The sequence below is a fragment of the Cyprinus carpio genome, chromosome B19, assembly GCF_018340385.1.
Source record: "Cyprinus carpio isolate SPL01 chromosome B19, ASM1834038v1, whole genome shotgun sequence".
In the NCBI taxonomy this organism is placed as follows: domain Eukaryota; kingdom Metazoa; phylum Chordata; class Actinopteri; order Cypriniformes; family Cyprinidae; genus Cyprinus; species Cyprinus carpio.
The window spans coordinates 16,150,699-16,170,520 of record NC_056615.1 but is presented as its reverse complement, the minus strand read 5'-3'; the positions used below and the strand labels follow the sequence as shown (position 1 = coordinate 16,170,520).

General features: G+C 35.5%; 1 protein-coding gene across 5 annotated transcripts in view; it reads left to right on the top strand.

Annotated features, from left to right (window-relative positions):
• Window positions 1–19,822, top strand: part of csmd3b (CUB and Sushi multiple domains 3b) — a 370,548-nt gene that overhangs the window by 49,298 nt on the left and 301,428 nt on the right. For all 5 annotated transcript variants that reach the window (XM_042745476.1, XM_042745479.1, XM_042745477.1 and 2 more), the window contains exon 2: window positions 2,851–3,073. In XM_042745476.1, the coding sequence (XP_042601410.1) occupies window positions 2,851–3,073 (223 nt within the window). The remainder of the gene's footprint in view (window positions 1–2,850; window positions 3,074–19,822) is intronic.

Genomic DNA, 19,822 nt, shown 5'->3' with positions numbered 1-19,822 from the left:
TAATGCTTACCTCTCTCATTCGACACAAATCTAAATGTTTACATATGCTAAAATATTATTTATAAAAGGCTAGTCTTTGTACTTTCATCGACATAAAACATCATCCTTCACATCAGCTATATCAGCTGTATATGCTGCTGAACGCAACAGATTGTACAACGGAGCATGCAGTGTATTTTATTTTTTATTTACAGAACTGTATTTTATTTTGATAATGAAAAGGCTGCATTGTCGCATGAATATGTTGTGTCTGTGTGACCGTGAGGCGTCGGCGCGAAATGGTCATACCAACACTGGATGGTTATACAGATAGAATCAAGACATCATTCAAAACTGTCAAGCTTTTGCAAAATAAATAAAACTGTAAAATAAATAAAACAGCAAAGCTTTTGCAAAATAAAGAAAACTTTTCTATGCCGTCTCTTTTTCCTTTCTGGGAACTCATCACAATGACAAATTTTCTTTCGTTTTGTTAATCTTTCAATGATTTAAGTGAAATATATTTAGTGTATATGCCTATATATTCCTTTTTATGTAAGCCTATAGTTTTATTCTGTTTTTTTATTTTGTTTTTTCTGTTCTGGTGTGATGGTTGTTTTGGGTATATCTTAAACTATCCTCGGATAAACTCCAATGCATTGCCATTGTGACTTACCTATGATGAGACACATTTGCAGGCCATACTACTTAAATTTGTGATTGGTTGACAGCAAATTTCAAATATTAACTATAAAATAAAGTTATTAACCGGTTAATTTTCATTTAGGGTTTTTGTTTTCATTCTCTGAACTGGTTCAGAGCCCTGCTATGCACTTTATAGTCAACCATCTAAGGTATAAATTATATAAAGTTATTTTGTCATCCAACATCAGAGTCTGATAGCCCCTCCTTCTTCTAGTATGTAATTAAAGCTGTGACAGTTGAATGCATAAAGTGCCTAACATTCCATACTTTTTGGAATTTTCAGTGTTTACACTATAATCACACAATTTACACTAAAAACAGTGCAGAATAGTGCATTAATATGCAAATTGGGACGCACCTAAAGCAATTGCAATGGCAGAAGATAAAGGTTACACTTTATTTTGATAGTCCAATTTAGACATTCTATAAGTAACTTTGCAACTGCATGCCAACTAATTCTCATTAATTTGCAACTACATGTCTACAAACGCTCAGAGTAGACTGTTGGGTTAGTAGAATAAGTTGACATACTTGCAAAGTTTCTTATAGTCAGTATGTTGTATGTTGCAGACCCATCAACTGTTTGGTTACCAACATTTTTCAAAAGTTTGGAGCATGTTTGAAGACAAAATTTTCATTTTTGGTTGAACTATTCACTGTAAAACTTTTTTATTCAAACCATTATGTCATAAATGTCTGATGATTATCACAGTCTACTGTAAAGCCCAGGGCCAGAGAAATTTCAACATATTCATATGTGTTAGCTACCGTAAAACTTAGAGACTAAAGGATGCCAACAGATGAAAAAAAAAACTTACAGATTTGAGCAAGCTGAATACTGGTTTAAAATGGTTAATTGTGGCCACCTTCCCACAACTATTCCAAATAATTGTCCCAGCTTACCATTGATTAGATCTGGACAGACTTTGCCTTCCAAACAGATGTTATCTGCTAAGGTTTTGCGTTGTAATACACGATAGAGCTGGCTCAGTTGATTCATTAGTCATCAGATTGGATTCAGGGAATTGGGTTGCTTGAGTCACTCCTGTGTTGAATTTGTGGGTGAGAGAGGGCAAAATGGCGGTCCATTTGAGACATACTCAGATCAATTCCTCTCACAATGTGGCAATAAATTACAACTTACAAAGCTCAATGGGCTACAAATTCATTGCCTAGCTGCTACCATGTGCAACATCAAGTGTACAGCAATTTTGTCATTTTCTGTAATCATAGAATAAAGTATAATTTAGTTTTAACCAACGGTGCCCTCCATTGTAATGGGAAACATTATTGTTTTTTTAACTGTATGATGTAAAGTTATCCCAAAATTAATACCGTCAGCAGAGAAACAGCACCTCGGTGCATAATACAAAATTTCCACTGGCCTCATGACTGTAGCTTCTAATTGAAGATTGCTTTAATTATACAAACTAGCTTTCCTTTACTAAATATGTTATTGAATTCCTCTGAAAGCTTGTGAGACGGGTCCTCTTCGAAATAAGTCACGTTTTCACAATGGCTAATTAAACTGCCAGGGATGTCCAAGGCACATCAGACCAATCTTACTAGGGCCCTCAAATCAACTGTATAGCTGTTACAGGGCAAGTTCGCTCAAGTTCACTCATTATCACTTTCAAAACTTGGTCTTTCATGGTCGGTCACACGATTTTCAAGGTTTACTATCAGTTTTGACACATTGTGTGATTATAACTGTCTGTTGAATCTCAGTATGAGATGGGATGGCTGTGTCTTTGTCGCCTTTAAAATTGTAGTGTGCATAAACCGGTATTTATCAAGTTTGTGTGGAATTCATACTTCATGCATATTTTTGACAAATAGGACTGCATTGCTGTGGAAATCAGTAATTTTGGATCACATTCATTAACAATTCTATACAAGTATTTTTATGAGCACAGAAAAGGTATTCAGATAAAATGTTTGTAGAAATCACTTTTCTGATTAGCATATACACATATAAACAATTTCTGTGCTCATAAACAGTCTCTCTCCTATAATATAAAAATACATATTTTTAATAAATTAATTTATTTCTGTTACAAAAATGTGGTTTGAGTTGGTTGAAATGTTATCCAGAATTCAGATAATGTTATAATTTTGTCATACTGTTGGCCATAGTGAACACTCTTCTCTCTTTTCGCTTTACAGGTTTCATATATACATGTGGTGGAACATTAAAAGGAAGGAATGGGACCATTGAAAGTCCTGGTTTTCCATATGGATATCAGAACGGGGCAAACTGTACATGGGTTATTGTAGCAGAGGAGGGCAACCGAATTCAAATAGTCTTTCAGTCATTCGCAGTGGAGGAGGACTATGACTTTTTATCCCTCTACGATGGACACCCGCACCCAGCTAACTTCAGGACGAGGTGAGTGCTGTTTATAATGTCTAATTTGCATACAGCTGTAAGTAAACAGCTGCACAGTAACTGTATCAAGTTTATGTGAGACTAAAATACAGAAAACGGTACATACCTGAGCATGGAAAGATAGAGGAACACTTTGCCGAGTCTAATTTACGGTGTGCCTGTAAGCAACTTGTATATGATGCCAAGTGAAAGTGCTTCCAAGAACTCTCCCTGGATAATTGCATTAAAAAAAATTAAGCACTATTTTTCTAACTTGGCCATTGTTTGAAGCTACATACCTACTGTAGATACATAAACATGTCTTGCGGTTAAGCCTATAATTTAAGAAGGCACATTTGTAGGTCTTTGAATGGATTTAACACCAAATTCTCTGCAAAGAAAATAAGCATGTCTTTCCCTAAAACAACTCTACCAAGACTCTGTAAGATCACAATGACAACACTAGTGTGATTATGTGCATAAAGGGTTAATAACAACTATCTTCGCAGGTATTACAAAGGGGGTATTTCAATTGTGGGTATTTCATTTACACATCTATGCTACTTATAGTCAGAGCTGGACAATATGGTGTACATGCTTGTTGGAAGTTCCACACAAAACATTGCATGTGTTTGTTAGAGGATAATGTTTCCATGTGAATATATTTCGCTATATAACACTCTCATGTACTCTTTCAGCAGACAAGGATGTTAAAATGGGATGCAAATTTATTATTATATGTAGTAAATATGTTTGTAAGGTATAGGGAAATTACGTGTCTGTCTTTTTTGTTTTGTTTTGGTTTTTTGTTTCTTCAACAGATTTTAGCTTAATAATATATAATATATACATTTATCATATCTTCAAGGCCCCCCCCCCTTTTTCTTTTCTAGTTAATTTTAAATAGTTCTGCAATGTGACAGATTTATGTGTGTATGTGTTTGTGCATTAGAGATGCATACATGTTTGTCTGCGTGTATTATGCATTAGGCAATGAAGTACAGGTGGTTTCAGGGGATTTGTGATCCCATTTGTGGAAAAGATCGATACCTGACAGATCCCAGCTGTTATCCAGCTGACGTACAATAGTGCAGTCCGGTCAGTCTTTTCCTTGTGAACTGCATTGGCATTATTTTCAGCATTTTTCTGAATTATTTACTTAAAATCATGTGCATAATGTTAAAACTTTTTTTAAAAAAAATTTTTTTTATACCAAATAAATTAAAGGAACACTTTGCTTAAAGCTCGTTAAGTCAATACCTAATAAATAAGTAAATATGGCAGATTTTAAATCATAACCACATAATTTACATTTATGCATTTAGCAGATACTTTTATCCAAAGCAACTTATAGAGCATTCAGGCTAACGTTTTTTACCTAACATGTGTTCCCTGGGAATCGAACCCACAACCTTTTGCACTGTTAACGCTGCGCTGCTAATTTAAATACATTTAAGACTATTTTTAAGCTATACATATTTTGTGTGTATGTGTAGTTGCACTTTTAAAACTGCAAATAACCATTCATACACAAAGGCCACCTCTTTTAATTTAATTTATTTATTTATGAAAGCTGTTTAGTCTCTTGTAGACTCACATTTGCTTACACATTCTCCTCCTCTCATTCTTCCTCTTTACTCTCTTGCTCTCCTGCATGAAGGAGATATTAGAAGGGGTATGTGTGGAGAAGAGGAAGGAGGATTAATGACAGAGCTTAATTAAACAGTTCAAGAAGTAAATAATGCAGGATTCTGCAGGCACTACATTTGTGTCTTGCATCGCCATGTTCGTTGGCATCATAGACAAATTGCATGCTGCTATTAAGCCGTTTTAAACTATGCACTGCAATTAGGGATTGAGCCCTCTTTCTGTTTCTCTCTCTCTCTTTCTCTCTTCCTCATCTGTTTGAAAGAATATATACTTTTCTTTTATGGCCACTACCAACATCCTTAAAGGTCTGACATGAATACATTGTTGCGTCTTAAAGATAATTACCGTTTAAATATCATTGTATACCTATATATCCATATGTACTGATTTTGATAAATCGGGATTCATTACGACCTTAATGACCCCCTAAGGCGTCTCTGTCCGAGCGTACAGAGGGTGTGCTGACGTGTATAAAATGTTGTGAGTGTCATATCAGTGCCTTTTGTGCAGCAGGTTTGTTTGTTCATTTGTTTGTTTTCTTGTTCTTTCTTGCTTGCTTGTGAAAGGTGTGTGGGCGATCAAGCCTCAGATCTTGATGGGTGATAGATGCCTTCTGTCCTGATTTTACATCAGTAATGATTATTAATGTGACCTGGCTGGGAATCTAAAAAGAGCTGTTTAAATTAATTATAAACTAACAATGCCAGGGACTGAACCTGACATTTAATGCTATCAGTGATTAATCTTCAAATATGTACAGATCTGTCTGAATCATTTACAGCTTTGCTCAGAAATATCAAAACGAATTCTAAATAGGTTTAAGTGATCATTTGGTTGGCAGGCAATTAAGCATCCCCTCTCAAACTGTAATTGCACAAACATCTGGTATTCAAAATATAACTCATGTTTTACTGTATATATAATGGTTGACTGATATGTTTTATTGTATTTTTAATTGTATTTAATTTTATTTACCTATTTATTTATTTATTTTTAAATGGGTGCAATTGTGTTTTTTTCATGAATGGATCTTGGTGAAAAAAAAATGTATAGCCTGAATATTACTAAGTTGTAGCCTTTATATCCTAAAAGTGTCCCTTCACTGCAGTATAGAAATAGGAAGAGGGAGTAACAGTCTTTCATCTTGCATTGTGCTCCCTTTCACCTTCACTTTGAGATACTGTATATTTTCTTCTCTTTCTTCTCCTCGCACCCCCTCTGTCTGTGCAGAAAGCACTCATACATGTGGCTGCTGGGCTGCGAGCGGTTCATGTAGTAATGCTGGGTGTCACTATGTGTGTCAGACTGTGAAAGAGACCCCCTGAGTGAAGCCAGGTGTAATTGCAGACGCTTAGCCTGTGGAGCTAGCAATGTAATTAGTCATCAGCATGTAGCGGGGATGGGACAGAGGAAGCGAGAGCAGCCACCAGCAATTACTCATCCCCGTCCTGTCACTCAAAGCTACCCATTGCCATAAATCATTTGCCGTTTGTTTTGCCGTCTGATCGAGGTGTCAGCGCAGGAGCACTGTACTGATGCATGGACGGAATGTGAGATTTAACCTAAATTCATCCCTGTGTCTTTAAATCATACATATGCATGAGGTGCGAATGCATGCGAATACAGGAAGACTGTGAGTTGGTTATAAAAGCATGCATGTCTGCTCATCACTATAGTTGCACTGGGAGTTGAAATAGTGATTTACGTTCACAGCAAGGAAGCTGGCGTATTTCCAAGATACGCTGTCAGGAAAAAAATTACATTTAATAAAAAAATTGTCATTTGTTATTCTCATGACATTCTAAAAGCATGAATTTTGTGAGACCCTTCACATTGTTCTTACCTATGTCTGTAGACTATCTAGCCCCTAAAAATGGTAAATACCAGAGCAAATAATGAGAAAATTTTCATTATGATGTGTACTTTTAAATTCCCTTTAAATGCACTGCTTTCAGACTTAATGCTTACAACAGCCATTCAGTTCATCATTTGAGAGGCTGTAAAACCCACTAACTAACCTCTCCCCTTCACCCAGTCACTCTCATTACACTTTCTATGAATTCAGGGTGAAATTCATTCAACCCTGGGTTACTAGTATCGACTGTAGGCTCAGAATACAGTCTGTGACTCCATTACATTCCCATGGCCTGGAAGAGGCGAATGACACGTAATTTGTGTGGCTTCTTGAAAGATGTCTGACATACCAAGTGGCTTGTTTTGAATAGCCAGAGAGGGAGAGAGAGTGACAGACTACATTTTATCCCTATCTAGTGGATGTAAAGGAGTAGCAGTCTGGTCTGTTGCTGTGCAGTGTTTTCTGCCAAGAGCAAAGCCACAGTAGAGGGAAAGAGGGCTCTCTCTTTCTCTGGCCGTCTCCATCTATTTCACCGTTGAGCTTGGGTTACTGACATCTTGTGGTAAATGTGCAAAATGCAGCATAGGCTCAGGATGTGGTGTTTGCATGTACAGCTGTATACTGGAAAAACAAAGCTCTCAGAAAGTGCATTTATTGATTATTTTTTAATATGCACTAGTAAAAGTTTGAGATCAGATTTTTATTTATTTATTATTTTTTTATGCTGACCAAATGTGCATTAATCGGATCAAAAGTACATTATAATGGTATTTAAAAAAAAAAAAAAACAAACAAAAAATATACATATATATATATATATATATATATATATATATATATATATATATATATATATATATATATATATATATATATATATATACATACATTACATACACACATATATTATTGCCATTTAAAAATGTATTTATATTTTAATATATTTTAATATATTAAATCAGAAGAATTATATTTTAAAATAGAATTTATTCCTATGATGGCAAAGCTGAATTTTCAGCATCCATTACTCCACTTTTCAGTGTTACATGAGCCTTTAGAAGTCATTCTAATATGCTGATAATTTTTTTCTTATTATCAAGGGTAAAACAGTTATGCTATTTATTCTTTTTTTTTTTTTTCTTGGAAACTGTGATTAATTTTTTCATGATTTTTTGAATAGAGCATTCTGAAGAACAGCATTTATTTGAAATACTTTTGTTATATAATGTTAAAAAAATATTTTGATTTAAAAAGTAATGCATTTACTGAATGAAGGTATACATTTAAATTTTTTAAAGTATTATATTTAAAAATACATTAAAAAAAAAAACTGACCGCAAACTTTTAAACTGTAGTGTGTCTATAATTTATCATCGTGTTCTGCTTCAGTTTAAATATATCCTATATACAGTGGCCTCAAAAGTAAGTATTTGGACACTCAAAAATTACACTTAAAGATAATATTTACCCCCCAAAATGTAAAAATCTCCAAATCTGTATGACTTTTGGCCACTCTTTTCAATATAATGAAAGCAAAAGAGGATTGGGCCTGTCGAGCTTCGAAAACCATCATGTGGTCCATTTGACATATTGCACTATATTCAAAGACTTCTGAGATCATATGATAGCGTTTTGTGACAGACAGACTGAAATATGTCAGTTCCCTTCTTGTCAGCTGCTATCTGTGGTAAACGAATCATGTTTACAAATGAGACATTGCTGCTTCTCTCGTGAATTGTCCTGAACATGCCATAACAACTGGGGCAGATGTCAAGATTTCCAGAAAGTAATGACTTAAATTTCAGTCTGTTTGTGACAATTACACAAACAGAGTCTGACTTAAGTGTCCAAATGCTGTATTTTCTCCTCATTCTGTTTTCTCTCTCTCCCTCTCGTCCTGTTTCTCATTTTGCAGCAGCGGTTAGAGTTCCATTTCACAAGCTGATAACAGTATTAGCCCAACAGCGTGGAAAGTCTTCATGGCTTGTTGACCATGATGAAGTCCATTGCATGAACATCTGTTGTTGAATAAGGTGGCCGAATACCCTGCAATCCACACCTGCTTAAGTTCCTGCTCAGAAGTACACTGTAAAAAATGTGCTGCCAGGTAACCTAAAAATAAGTTTCATTTGGTAACATCCAAATTAACTGCTTTTATTCAAGTTAAAAACATTATTTACTGTGACAGAATCAGCCTGACTGCTTTAGGTTATACTAATGAAGGGGAGTTTAAAGATCGGACCAGGTAGAAATAACTCATTAATGAGGTCATATCAGGAGGAATCAAATTTTCCTTGATCTTTTGAGATAAAAAAGCTCAATGTACTATGAAAACACATTGTAACCTTTAGAACTCAGACTTTCTCCCAAAACCAAAAAGTGCAGATATTAAAATTAAGTTGAACTTGGCTAAGATTTTTTCAGTTTAATATGAACCCTGATTATTTCAGTCCATTTCAGTCCAACAGTATGTGTGACATTAATTGTGTTTTGCTATTTGATTAAGATAATGCAGTAAAAACAATAACATTTTAATATATATATATATATATATATATATATATATATATATATATATATATATATATATATATATATATATATATATATATATATATATATATATATATAAGTTAAATTTTATGCTGATTTCTTGCTCTTATTATCAATGCATATATCTACCTAGTTAATAAAGTACAGATAAAGCAGAAAGACAAGGTAGAATTTCCTTGAATGAATATTTTAGCATAAGTGCTGATGTTAATCCACAAGATAAAAGGCCAGACTTTACTCAAAAGAAAATAATCTGAGAGGACTTTTTCCTGATTCTGTAAATTTTCTCATGGTCCTAAAATAACTTTGCACCGCTAGTGTATTTTTAGATTTTCCTACATTACAGTCTCTTGCATCTGAATTTGTTTGCACTCTATATTCCTAGTAGTTTTGTTTTATGTTTGCAGGATTCACAGCAAATTACAGCTATTCGATTTTGGAGCGTAGTTGTTGTGTATTAAAGTTTGCAGATGTCTGTAAGTGAAGCATTCAGGCCAGTGCATTTATACCTCTTTGTGGCCCAACACCCTGTGAAAACCACATAAATCAAGAGGGAGCAGCCTGGCATGCAGTCAAAGCTGAAGTGGTCGAGGCATTGGTCTATTGTGATCATTCACTACTGCACTTGTCCCTTACGCCCTTCCCCTGACTTTACACTTTCAGTGTATTCATCTCCAACACATTGCCCTTGGCTTTGGCTTCAGGGACTGCCTTCATTATTATCCACTAAATCAGGACCATTTATTTCTTAATTTTTTTTCTTTTTGTTTTAGGGGTTGTCGATTTAATGGAGTGGGGTAAAAGGTTTATGGCTGGTTTCCATTTCATATGAGGCTACTGCGATACATGTGTTTTATATGGTGGATAAATCACTGGATACAATAGGTATGATGTGTTGAGAATTGGAATAACCACCAAAGACATTATAAGTGTGTGTAATTCAGTATAAGAAAATCACAGCAGACTTGTTTGAATATTCATGCACACATGCACAAATCTAGGACTTATAATTAGCGATGCACCAAAATTTAATTCTTGGCCCAAAGCCGATAATTCTGGACACAATGACTGTCTGAAAAGCAAAAATAGTCTTTTTTTTTTTTTAAATAATACTTTATTATATATTATATTAAACAACTAATGTTAAAATACAACAATAAAATAAAACAAAATACATCTAAGGATAATGATTGGATAATGACTGGCAGGCTGTGTTGGTTTTGCTTTCAGTCTGTTTTCCCTTTCAGCTGGAAATATTTGGTGCATCTCTTCTTGTCCATTATATGTGTGCTGCATCAGAAGAACATTGAACAAGGTCTGGTTCTACAAGCAGTCATCTCCATGTTCTCACGACCCAAATTCACCTCAGCAAGATTATCTTTTCCACACCTTGATGTAATCTACTTATCCTCATCTTGCCAGCAGTTTCCCAATTAGACCTCAAGCCCCTTTAGAATTTTGTCATAATAGGTATAAAAGTGAGCAAGGAGGGCTCTTTGAAGTGAGCAATCGTGACGCTCTGTTGCGTTAAGAGGGGCTGCCAGTGTTTACCCCTTAGGAAATGCTGTTTCATCTCCCGCTCAGCATTCGTCGCAGTCCATGGGGAGCACAAGGACAAGCGTGATATGCGTGAACTCACCCGCGGACGAGTGAAGGTGCGCTACTGAGGTCTGTCATCGTTGGGCCTCAGAGCCTGCAAATGGATTTTAGCATCAAATAAATGCGGTGGTGATACACCACTCCAAATGCAGATGGGGGAATAATGGGCTTTGTCTGCTGGTGTTTATATTCCTGCATGATGGTTTAGAGCGAACAGATGTTGTATTACAAGACACATTAAAAAGAAAAATAGGATTCAGTTAATTTCTTTCGCTTTTTCACCAAGTAAAGCATTGTTACAAGATCTGACATAAAGCAAGTGAGTAAATCTGACATAAAATTTAACAAAACTGATGGAATTATATTTGAAATAACTAGGATGGATATGAATCTGGCAATGTTTTATGATGGTGGTTGTTAGTGTAGCAGAAGTTTGAAAATTAAAAATCTGGCAAGTGGCACCAAAAGGTTAATGCTCTATCACGTTTGAAAATAATGTACCCCTCTGCAGTAAATCTAACCATGTAAACAAAGCAAATATAGGACAAAATGCATTTGCTGAAGCAACCATGCCATTTTAGTTTGCTTCTACAAGTCTTTCATTGGAAGTGCAGTGTTGTACCAGGGGAGCTACCGAGCAAGTTTACAATGTCAAAAAATACATACTGAGCTGGGTATGTGATTCATATGTCAAAATATATTACAAATCATGCACTATGGTAAAAGTGTTTTAACTTGTACAGTAGTATTGTGCAAAGCAACACACTAATTAGTTTTTATTAATTGTTAATTTGTGTGAAAAGGGGGAAAAATGCCTAGTGCATTACTGCTACTATTCTATATTTCAACTGGAAACTGCAGTGAATTGTATGTGTCTGTATGTTTTTGGAGTTTCACAAAATGTAGAGACATTTTTCCAATAAGTCTTTGTTGTTTAATCTTGGTTAAAGCTAATATAATTTTATGTTTTATACATCAATATTAATGTATTATAAACAAATATGAATCCACAACAGAACTTAATTCATACATATAATTTTCATTAACATTAGATCTAGATTAATGTTATTCTAAAGTGTCACTTAAATTAATTTCTGCTGCATTTATTTAACCACAGTTTGAGTGGTTCATATTTGGATTTGGATATATGCAGTACAATATATCTTGCATAAAACTAAGTTTCTTGGCCAAAGAAGCTTGCATAATAATCTATTTTTAGCATTGTTTCGACACCTGCACTTCACCCAGACTGTATGAACCATTTCTATTATTGTTGTAGGAAACTTTCTTTTAATCTTACCGATGTACAGTACAGTAGCTCCACTCACCTGTCTGCCTTTCCTCCAAATGATTTCCTGAAGAATGACCCCTCTGTCAAATCCAGCTCTAATCTTAGGTTGGTCTCACCTCCTCAAACCAAGAGACGAAAACACAGCCCACAGCATACAGTTGAACCTATGACCTCTGGCAGGTCTTGTAGCAGTGAATGATGGACAGATGCTCGAGCAGACATGAGCACTAATGATGGACTTTGCCACTGACTTTGCTCTGAGGACACGTGTCCTCTATATACGATTGCTCTGCTCCAAAACCGAGTGAGCTGCATATGTAGACAGCAATTTAAGGCATCACAGGTGCGCTCCCAATGTGAGGGCTATTCCAAACTCTAGGCTGTCTCCTGAAGTATCTCGTTTTGGCCGATTCTCAGAGAGAATCGGAATTATCCTTCTCAAAAAAAAAAGAAAAACACTCCTACAATGCACTGTAACAAGATCTGTGAAATAAGTTAAATGGCTGATAAGGTGAGAGAAATGATAATATGCCACTTAATATTTTAATATTTCTGTGTTGTTTGTTTAAATTAACTTAAATTTTAAAATACACAATTTAACACTTTACTATGAGAGTGCTATTTGTTAGTGCATTAGGTTTCTTAAAGTAAAATAATAAAATGTTTTAAAAATGATCAGTACTCAAAAATAAACAAGCATTTCAGTCTTTAAGCAATTAAGCACTTTTCAGCTGGCTACCCAGCTAAACCAGATAAACACCAGCTTAACCAGATTGGAACACTTCTCTTAAACTAGCAAAGACCATCTTAAATCAGTTTAGACTGCTTTGAGCATTTCGATTTCTGCAGGAATGGTCTTAATTTTTTTTTCTTTCTTTTTTTTTTATCACATTTTCACATTTCTAGTACAAAATATGGTCCTGTTTCATTAATATAGTATACACTTTTTCCTTATTTACACTGAAAGAATGCAAGTGAAATGTGACAACATGCCCCATAGGTGGGATAGTTGATCAAAAGTATAGAAGACAAACTAAATGTGACAACTAGTAAATACACACGTTTGAAATATACACGTTTTATTATGCTAGCATTTGTGGAAACTATTAAACCATGCGGCCTTGTGTTAAATTGTGTCCCTACTTTCCCCTATGCTATTTAGGCAGCTAACTGGGTTTTGTAGCAGAGCTAATGTGTGATGGCATAGGGGTTTCTTCTGAGGGCAATACTGCCACAATTTCCAGGAAACCATGTGTAGCATTTTCATATTTGATTAATGTTATCATCCTATTGTATGAAATAGGGCTCCGTTGGTCTGAAATGAAATTTAGATTTTACAAAGGGGAAAAGATTTCAAATTACCAAAGATTAAGATGTTCCAAAGGGAAAACTAATCTCTTGATGGAGACAGTGCTTTGTGTTAAAGCAACTCTGTTCTATAAAGCATCATTGTGTGTTGCCTTTGTGGAAAGAGGCTTTGTACTGGAGAGCTTCCGGTCTTTTTCAGTACATGATAGTCTCATAAAAGCACTTCTTTTCACTTAAAAAAAGAATCGCTATTCTGACATTAGATGGTTTTTAGGTGCACCTTATGATACTGCACTCTTGACTGCTAGTATCTCCACATTATGGCTCCTATTGCTCTGTTAAATTGCTGTCTATACATTTGTTTAAGTGTTTTGTCTGGGGATTGTTCATGGTTGGATGAATACATTAGCTGACGAGTACGTTTTCTCCCCCTAAAGATTATCCTTTGCTGGTTGTAGGTAGTCCATTTTTAGAGAGGGTTGAAAAAGTACATCCTGTGTCATCTTCATTCAACATTTAGGACTCCTCAGCATAGTCATAGTCATTGACAATGCTGAATCATTAGATCAGCTCATGATGGATAATTTTCTTAATCATGCGCTGCATTTATCCTAGAGAACATGGTGTGTCTTGTGTTGTGTTGTCTCATTTAGCTTCTGCTGACTGCAGATAATACATACTATATAAGCTGTCACACAGCTCAGTCATTTCCTCTTTCATTTCTTTTATTCCAGAGAGAAATTCAAAGATTTATACAGCCTATTATAAATAATGATTCCACTGATGTCAAAGTTATCTACAGCTGTATGTGATCTAACTTCAGCAACACTTTGTTTTAGAGTCTGAATCGTCAAGTCAGCATTGTTTGCGGCCTCAGGTTTTTTTTTCTCAAGCAGCATCATTCCACAAGCTTGACTGCTCGTTAATGTCTTTTGCTGTCAGGCTGTAAATGAACAAGACGATGAGCAACAACATAACAATTGGAGCATCCAAATGCAAACTGATTCACTGCAATAACCTGGTGGGAGAAACTGCAGGGACTGCTGGAGAAATACAACCGTCTCCCTCCTTTTCTCATTGTGTCCTTTTCAGTCAAAGAAAAGTCTGACACTTGCTGGGATGCTCAAGTTATTTTTGATTACGTTGATGTCTATCAGATTAATTGGGTGTCAGTGTTTCATCCTGCTCATTGCTTTGTAAACATGTATCTGACTCAGACTACAAACATTCTCTAAGGCTAGAATTTTCAACCAAGAGACCATGCAAGATGCTGCAAGGGGTCTGAGCCAATGATTGAAAAGAAGGGAAAAAAAACTTTCTACAGTATCTATCTATCTATCTATCTATCTATCTATCTATCTATCTATCTATCTATCTATCTATCTATCTATCTATCTATCTATCTATCTATCTATCTATCTATCTATCCTTATTAAAAACCTTTCTCATTTGTAAACACACACACACACACACACACAGAAAAAGATTATAAGAGTATGTTTTACAAAGTTTAAGTTTTTCTACTTCAAGTGTAATTCACTGTTACTTGCCGTTTTTTTTTTATTATTATTATTTGTTAAATAATGGGTCGTTTTATTTTGAAAACTTTATATCTAGGCTGTGAAAACATTAGAGCTTCAGCTGGCTCGGCTAATTTCTACCGTAAGGAAGTTGGCATTTCTTCTAATTTCCTCTCGGCATCTAAACTCCCTTTTAAGCCTCTTGCCTTGAAACCAGGCATATATGACCTTTGCAATGTAAATAATTTCTCTTAAATCGCATTAACACTAAAGACACATCATTTTTCATGCAAAAGTGAGCTTAAAGCCCTCACCTCAAATTCCCCTGACCTAATGCCCCTGTTTCTTTTGCTTTGTAGCCTGACTGCAATAAATAGGAGGCCCATTATAATACACAGTGGGAGGCTACAAACATACTGTACGTGTTTGATTAACTTTTTAATCAAAGTATCATCATGGGACATCCATTTTCCTTCATCCCCAAAACCCACGAGAGTCACATAGCTAGTGGTTAGGAGGTATAATGTAGTCATATATGCAAATTAGCTCTCAACCAGCATGTGGTTTGTAAATGGGCACGGTGCATTTGTCTCTCCTGTCTAAGTCTTTGCATTATGTCATTCGTGAAATCCACACAATAGCATGCAATGAGACACGCCAAATTGCTCTCTAAGGATATGTTAGCGGAGTAGATGCTGCAATTAAAGAGATTTTAGCATTGAGCCATCTTGTCGTCTGCTGTTGAGTGCTTATGCCGCATTGCATTTAACTCGGAAAGTCTTGGAGAAGTGTAATGGAATGCTGCTTGATATCAAACTTCCAGCTTTAAAACTTGAGTGGAAAACCAAAAATCTGATCTCAAACATGGCGGCACTCAGGGAGATATAGAAAGTTTATGATAAACATTTTAGTTTGTGGAAAAACTGATTCAGTGAGTTAAAAGTTCCTACATTCAATGTTTATAAATCTTTTTAGCAAATGTTTGTAGAGAGAGCCGAGTAAAACACAGTAAATTATCCTCTGTAAATAATCGTACACCTGCAGAACAAATGTTTGTACACCTGCAGAACAAATGGTTGTTTGCTCTCTGTAGTTTGGTTGCTAGGAGATTGGTAATTAAACACCTGCAAAGCTAAATCTGCCATTGCTGTTTTGCTAGCACTGAAAAATATTCATGATTGGAGTTTGGCGATATCAAGTAGGAATATCCACATCTTACTTTAGGGTACCATTCAGCCCTGTTATTTATTATTTATAAAAGAACTTGCTAAAATATGTTAATGCTCATAGGATACTAGGTTTTATAATAAGATACAAACAATTATTCTGTGTTTGGGAGCAACTAACTAAAAGTAGTGATACTGAGAAATCTTTACATTGCTTTTTTTATATTATTTTATATGTGGAGCTATAAACAGCACAGTCAAGCAAACAATTATCAACTGCACTGTCCTAAAACATCATATGAAATGTCATATGAAGCATTGAGATTAATTTTAGTAAACTGGTTCATTCAGTCACTATATTTGAGATCCTCATTGTTTTTGTATGCCAAATTGATATCAGGTGGTACTTTTGTACTGTTTTGATACTTGTCTGGTTGGAAAATGTCTTTATGTGCACTACAGAATCATTCACAAGCTGTTTGTGCAGGTGTTGAACTTAAAGACCTTCTTCATCGCTGATGTTTGGATGCTTTTGCAGGTTTTGTTTTAATTGATTGTACTGTAGGAAAAGATCCACTTTATCCTGATGTTCTTGTGTTTTTTATATTTGTGTTTTACTAAATGAAAAAATGTCTCCAAATGATGCAGTGAGCATGATATTAGCAAGCCATTTTGCCAACCTATTTGACTAATCCATTTAAAATAAAATAAAATTCAATTCAATTAAATAAAACGAGTTTAGAAGAGTTGTTCACAAATCAGACATCATTACTTCTGATTATAAACCAATCTCATAAAAATTACATTAACTTGCTTTCTCATAGCAATTCACAACTATTTTATGTGTTGGAAAATTGGTGGAGATCTTCGAATGGTTAGGTATAGAAGTGGTCCTTCGCGCTTTTTCTAAAAAATTACATTTCCAGACAAATCGTGTCATAAATTCAAGCAAAATCATAAAACAGTTTTATTATGAGATCAAGATGTTAAAGTTTGGTAGTAGTTAATGAAAGATTGTAGTTGAATTACTTTGTATCTGCAGTTTAAAAAAAATACAAGCTACCCATGTTTTAAAGTAGATAGTGGAGCAGCTACCAAAAAAGCTGGCCTATTTTATGAGCATTTGTTTAAGATGAGGCTGACAGTGCATTTTATTCACATCAGATTCATTGAATGTTCAAGTGATTGTCATATGGTTATTTTTTACAAGGCTGCTAAAAGGTTACCACTTTCCTCAATGTCAGATTTTATTTCCCGCGTTGATGTTACTTCAGACTGACACATTGCTTGCCACATTGCAGAGCAAACATATTTTTATTTCAAAGCATAACCCATCACTGAGACACGTTGAGGCGTATTGAGACACGCAGGAAAATTGTGAGGGAAGACTGTGAATGCTGGATGATGCGCTCATGCGGTGAGGGGGGAGCGTGTGAGAAATACAGAAAGAAAAAGAAAGAGGGATTGGAAGGGATAAAAGGAAGCGACTAGAGATGACACAGTCTCTTTTTGCTCTTTCTTCCTCACTTCTGAAATTTTTCCTGAAAGCCCAGGATTTAATTAATGCTGAGAGTGTCCCTGACAGCCACATCCCAGCCTCTGCACACTGACGTTGGAGTTATTTATTCACAATTTTTTAATATCGCCCAAAAACATCCTGAGGCATGGTGCTCTCTGCTTTATAACACACTAATCTCCCTTTTGCTAAATATCACAGTAGTGGCGAATTGGAAAATGGAAAAGGAAAGAGACGACGCACATCAGTGGCATGCTAATATCCATTCGCCACAAAAAGAAAAAAAAAACCTTCACAAACATCACATCAGATAAACTGCTTAATGTACTATGACTAGGGCTTTTATTATTCAACGGCTGCTTGTGAACCTCCATTGCATAATGAAAACACTATGCTTTTACATTTGATCTTTGTCCAGTAACCCGTGGCCAGCCTGGCACAAAGGGCAGTTGCTTATTCTCTTGTATTTTGTCCTCTGAGATATTGCTTTCCTTGAGTTCCCCGGGTTGCCAGCCAAGAAAAGGGCAATAATGCAATGGTCAAAATGATTTGCACCCCATTCCGAAGCTTTCTGCAGCTGGAAAACTGTCAGGGTGGTGGAGGGACTCATGCTGATGTAAATAAGCTCATAAAATTTGCCAAGTGTAAATTGCTCCATCTACTGGCTGCATGTTTTGTCCATACAATATGTGACTTGCTCCATTGCTTTGATTCGTTTTGCTCCAGAAACACATTTTGAGTTTTATACACTGAATGGAAAATGAAAGACTCTGCTTTCTAATGATATAATTATTATTCTCGGTTTGTCACATTAAACAGTGTAATTTGGGAGTTCAGACTTTATTTTATAAAATAAAAATAACATGTACTGTACATACATAGACTGGAGGTCTATGCTTTTTCTTCTAATAAAAAGAAGAAAAAGCATTAGTTCATTTGGTCAGAGTTCCTATGGCTCAGTGGTAGAGGATTGCGTTAGCAGCGCAAGAGGTCATGGGTTCAATTCCCAGGGAACACACATACTGGTAAAAAAAAAAAATGTATAGCTAAATTCCCTGTAAGTCGCTTTGGATAAAAGCATCTGCTAAATGCATATATGTAAATGTAATGTAAATGTCATGTGAATTTGCAGCATTCACCAACAGAAAACTGTTTGGTTTGAAAGTGACTTCTTTGTGAGCTGTGCTTTATAAAAAACAGATAATGTACCTTTTTGTCTGGAAAATTTCTGATGTTTTACTAATATGACATTTATATAATAAACATTACTTTACATGTGTCTCTTCATCTAATAAAATGATCCTGAACAGTGAGGTCAAAGGCAGCAGATGAGGAGAATAAGTGCACTTTATGCTTTTAACAGCCAAAAATACTAAAACAATTTGGACACTACTATAAAATTATTCATAAATATTTCATTTTATGTTGCTGCTGAATTGTTGACAATGGATTAAAATGCTTTTATGTCCAAACTGTATAGTAACAACATCTACATTACCAGTAGGGGGTAACTGGACCGTGTTATTCAGCCTGGCCTTGACCCACTGGGACTGACAAGACAAACTGATCCACATTTGCTACAGCAGCTCGTTAAATCGTTCCCATCTTTGTCACTGTCCCTGTTGAGCCATTTTGGATTGAAAAAGGCAAACAATAGGGGAAATGTGGCTTGTCTGAACTTGCTCAAAGCTCACGTATCGAAATGAAAAATGAATGCACCGACCATATGCTGGATGGCCCATGGGCAACCTCCACCAGTCTAACCCAATCATTGGACTTTTTTTCACTTTTTTTTTTCTTGAATATGTTTGCTCTTATTGCCTGAGCAAAGTAATTTTCCCTGGCTCGGCAATGTTGGTCTCTTAAGCAAAGATAAATGAGTCCCGCAGTTCTCCGTAATGCTTTAGTTTCCCCTGGAAAATGAGAAAATGTAAAGATGGTCCTTCAGCATGATGCCCGATGTGCATTTGATATCATAAAATCTGTGATTTACCTGATATAACTGTAATATCTTGACCCGGATATGATTTGAGATTAACACCGGTACTGCTATGTCAACATTCTTGACAAATGGGTGACACACTGGCTATGTTTTTGTCTTCATCTCTCTTTCTCTCTCTGTCCCTCTGAATGATGCGAGCATTGGGCCGCACACTGCTGTCATGAAACTTTGGATCTTTTTTCATTACCAGAGAGAACAAGGTTTTTGCCATGGTCTGCTAGTCAGTTCATTACGCATAGGACAGAAATACAAGGATTCAATTAAACTAGGCTTTGATTTGACCTATAGGATTTCTGCAGAAAGAAACAGA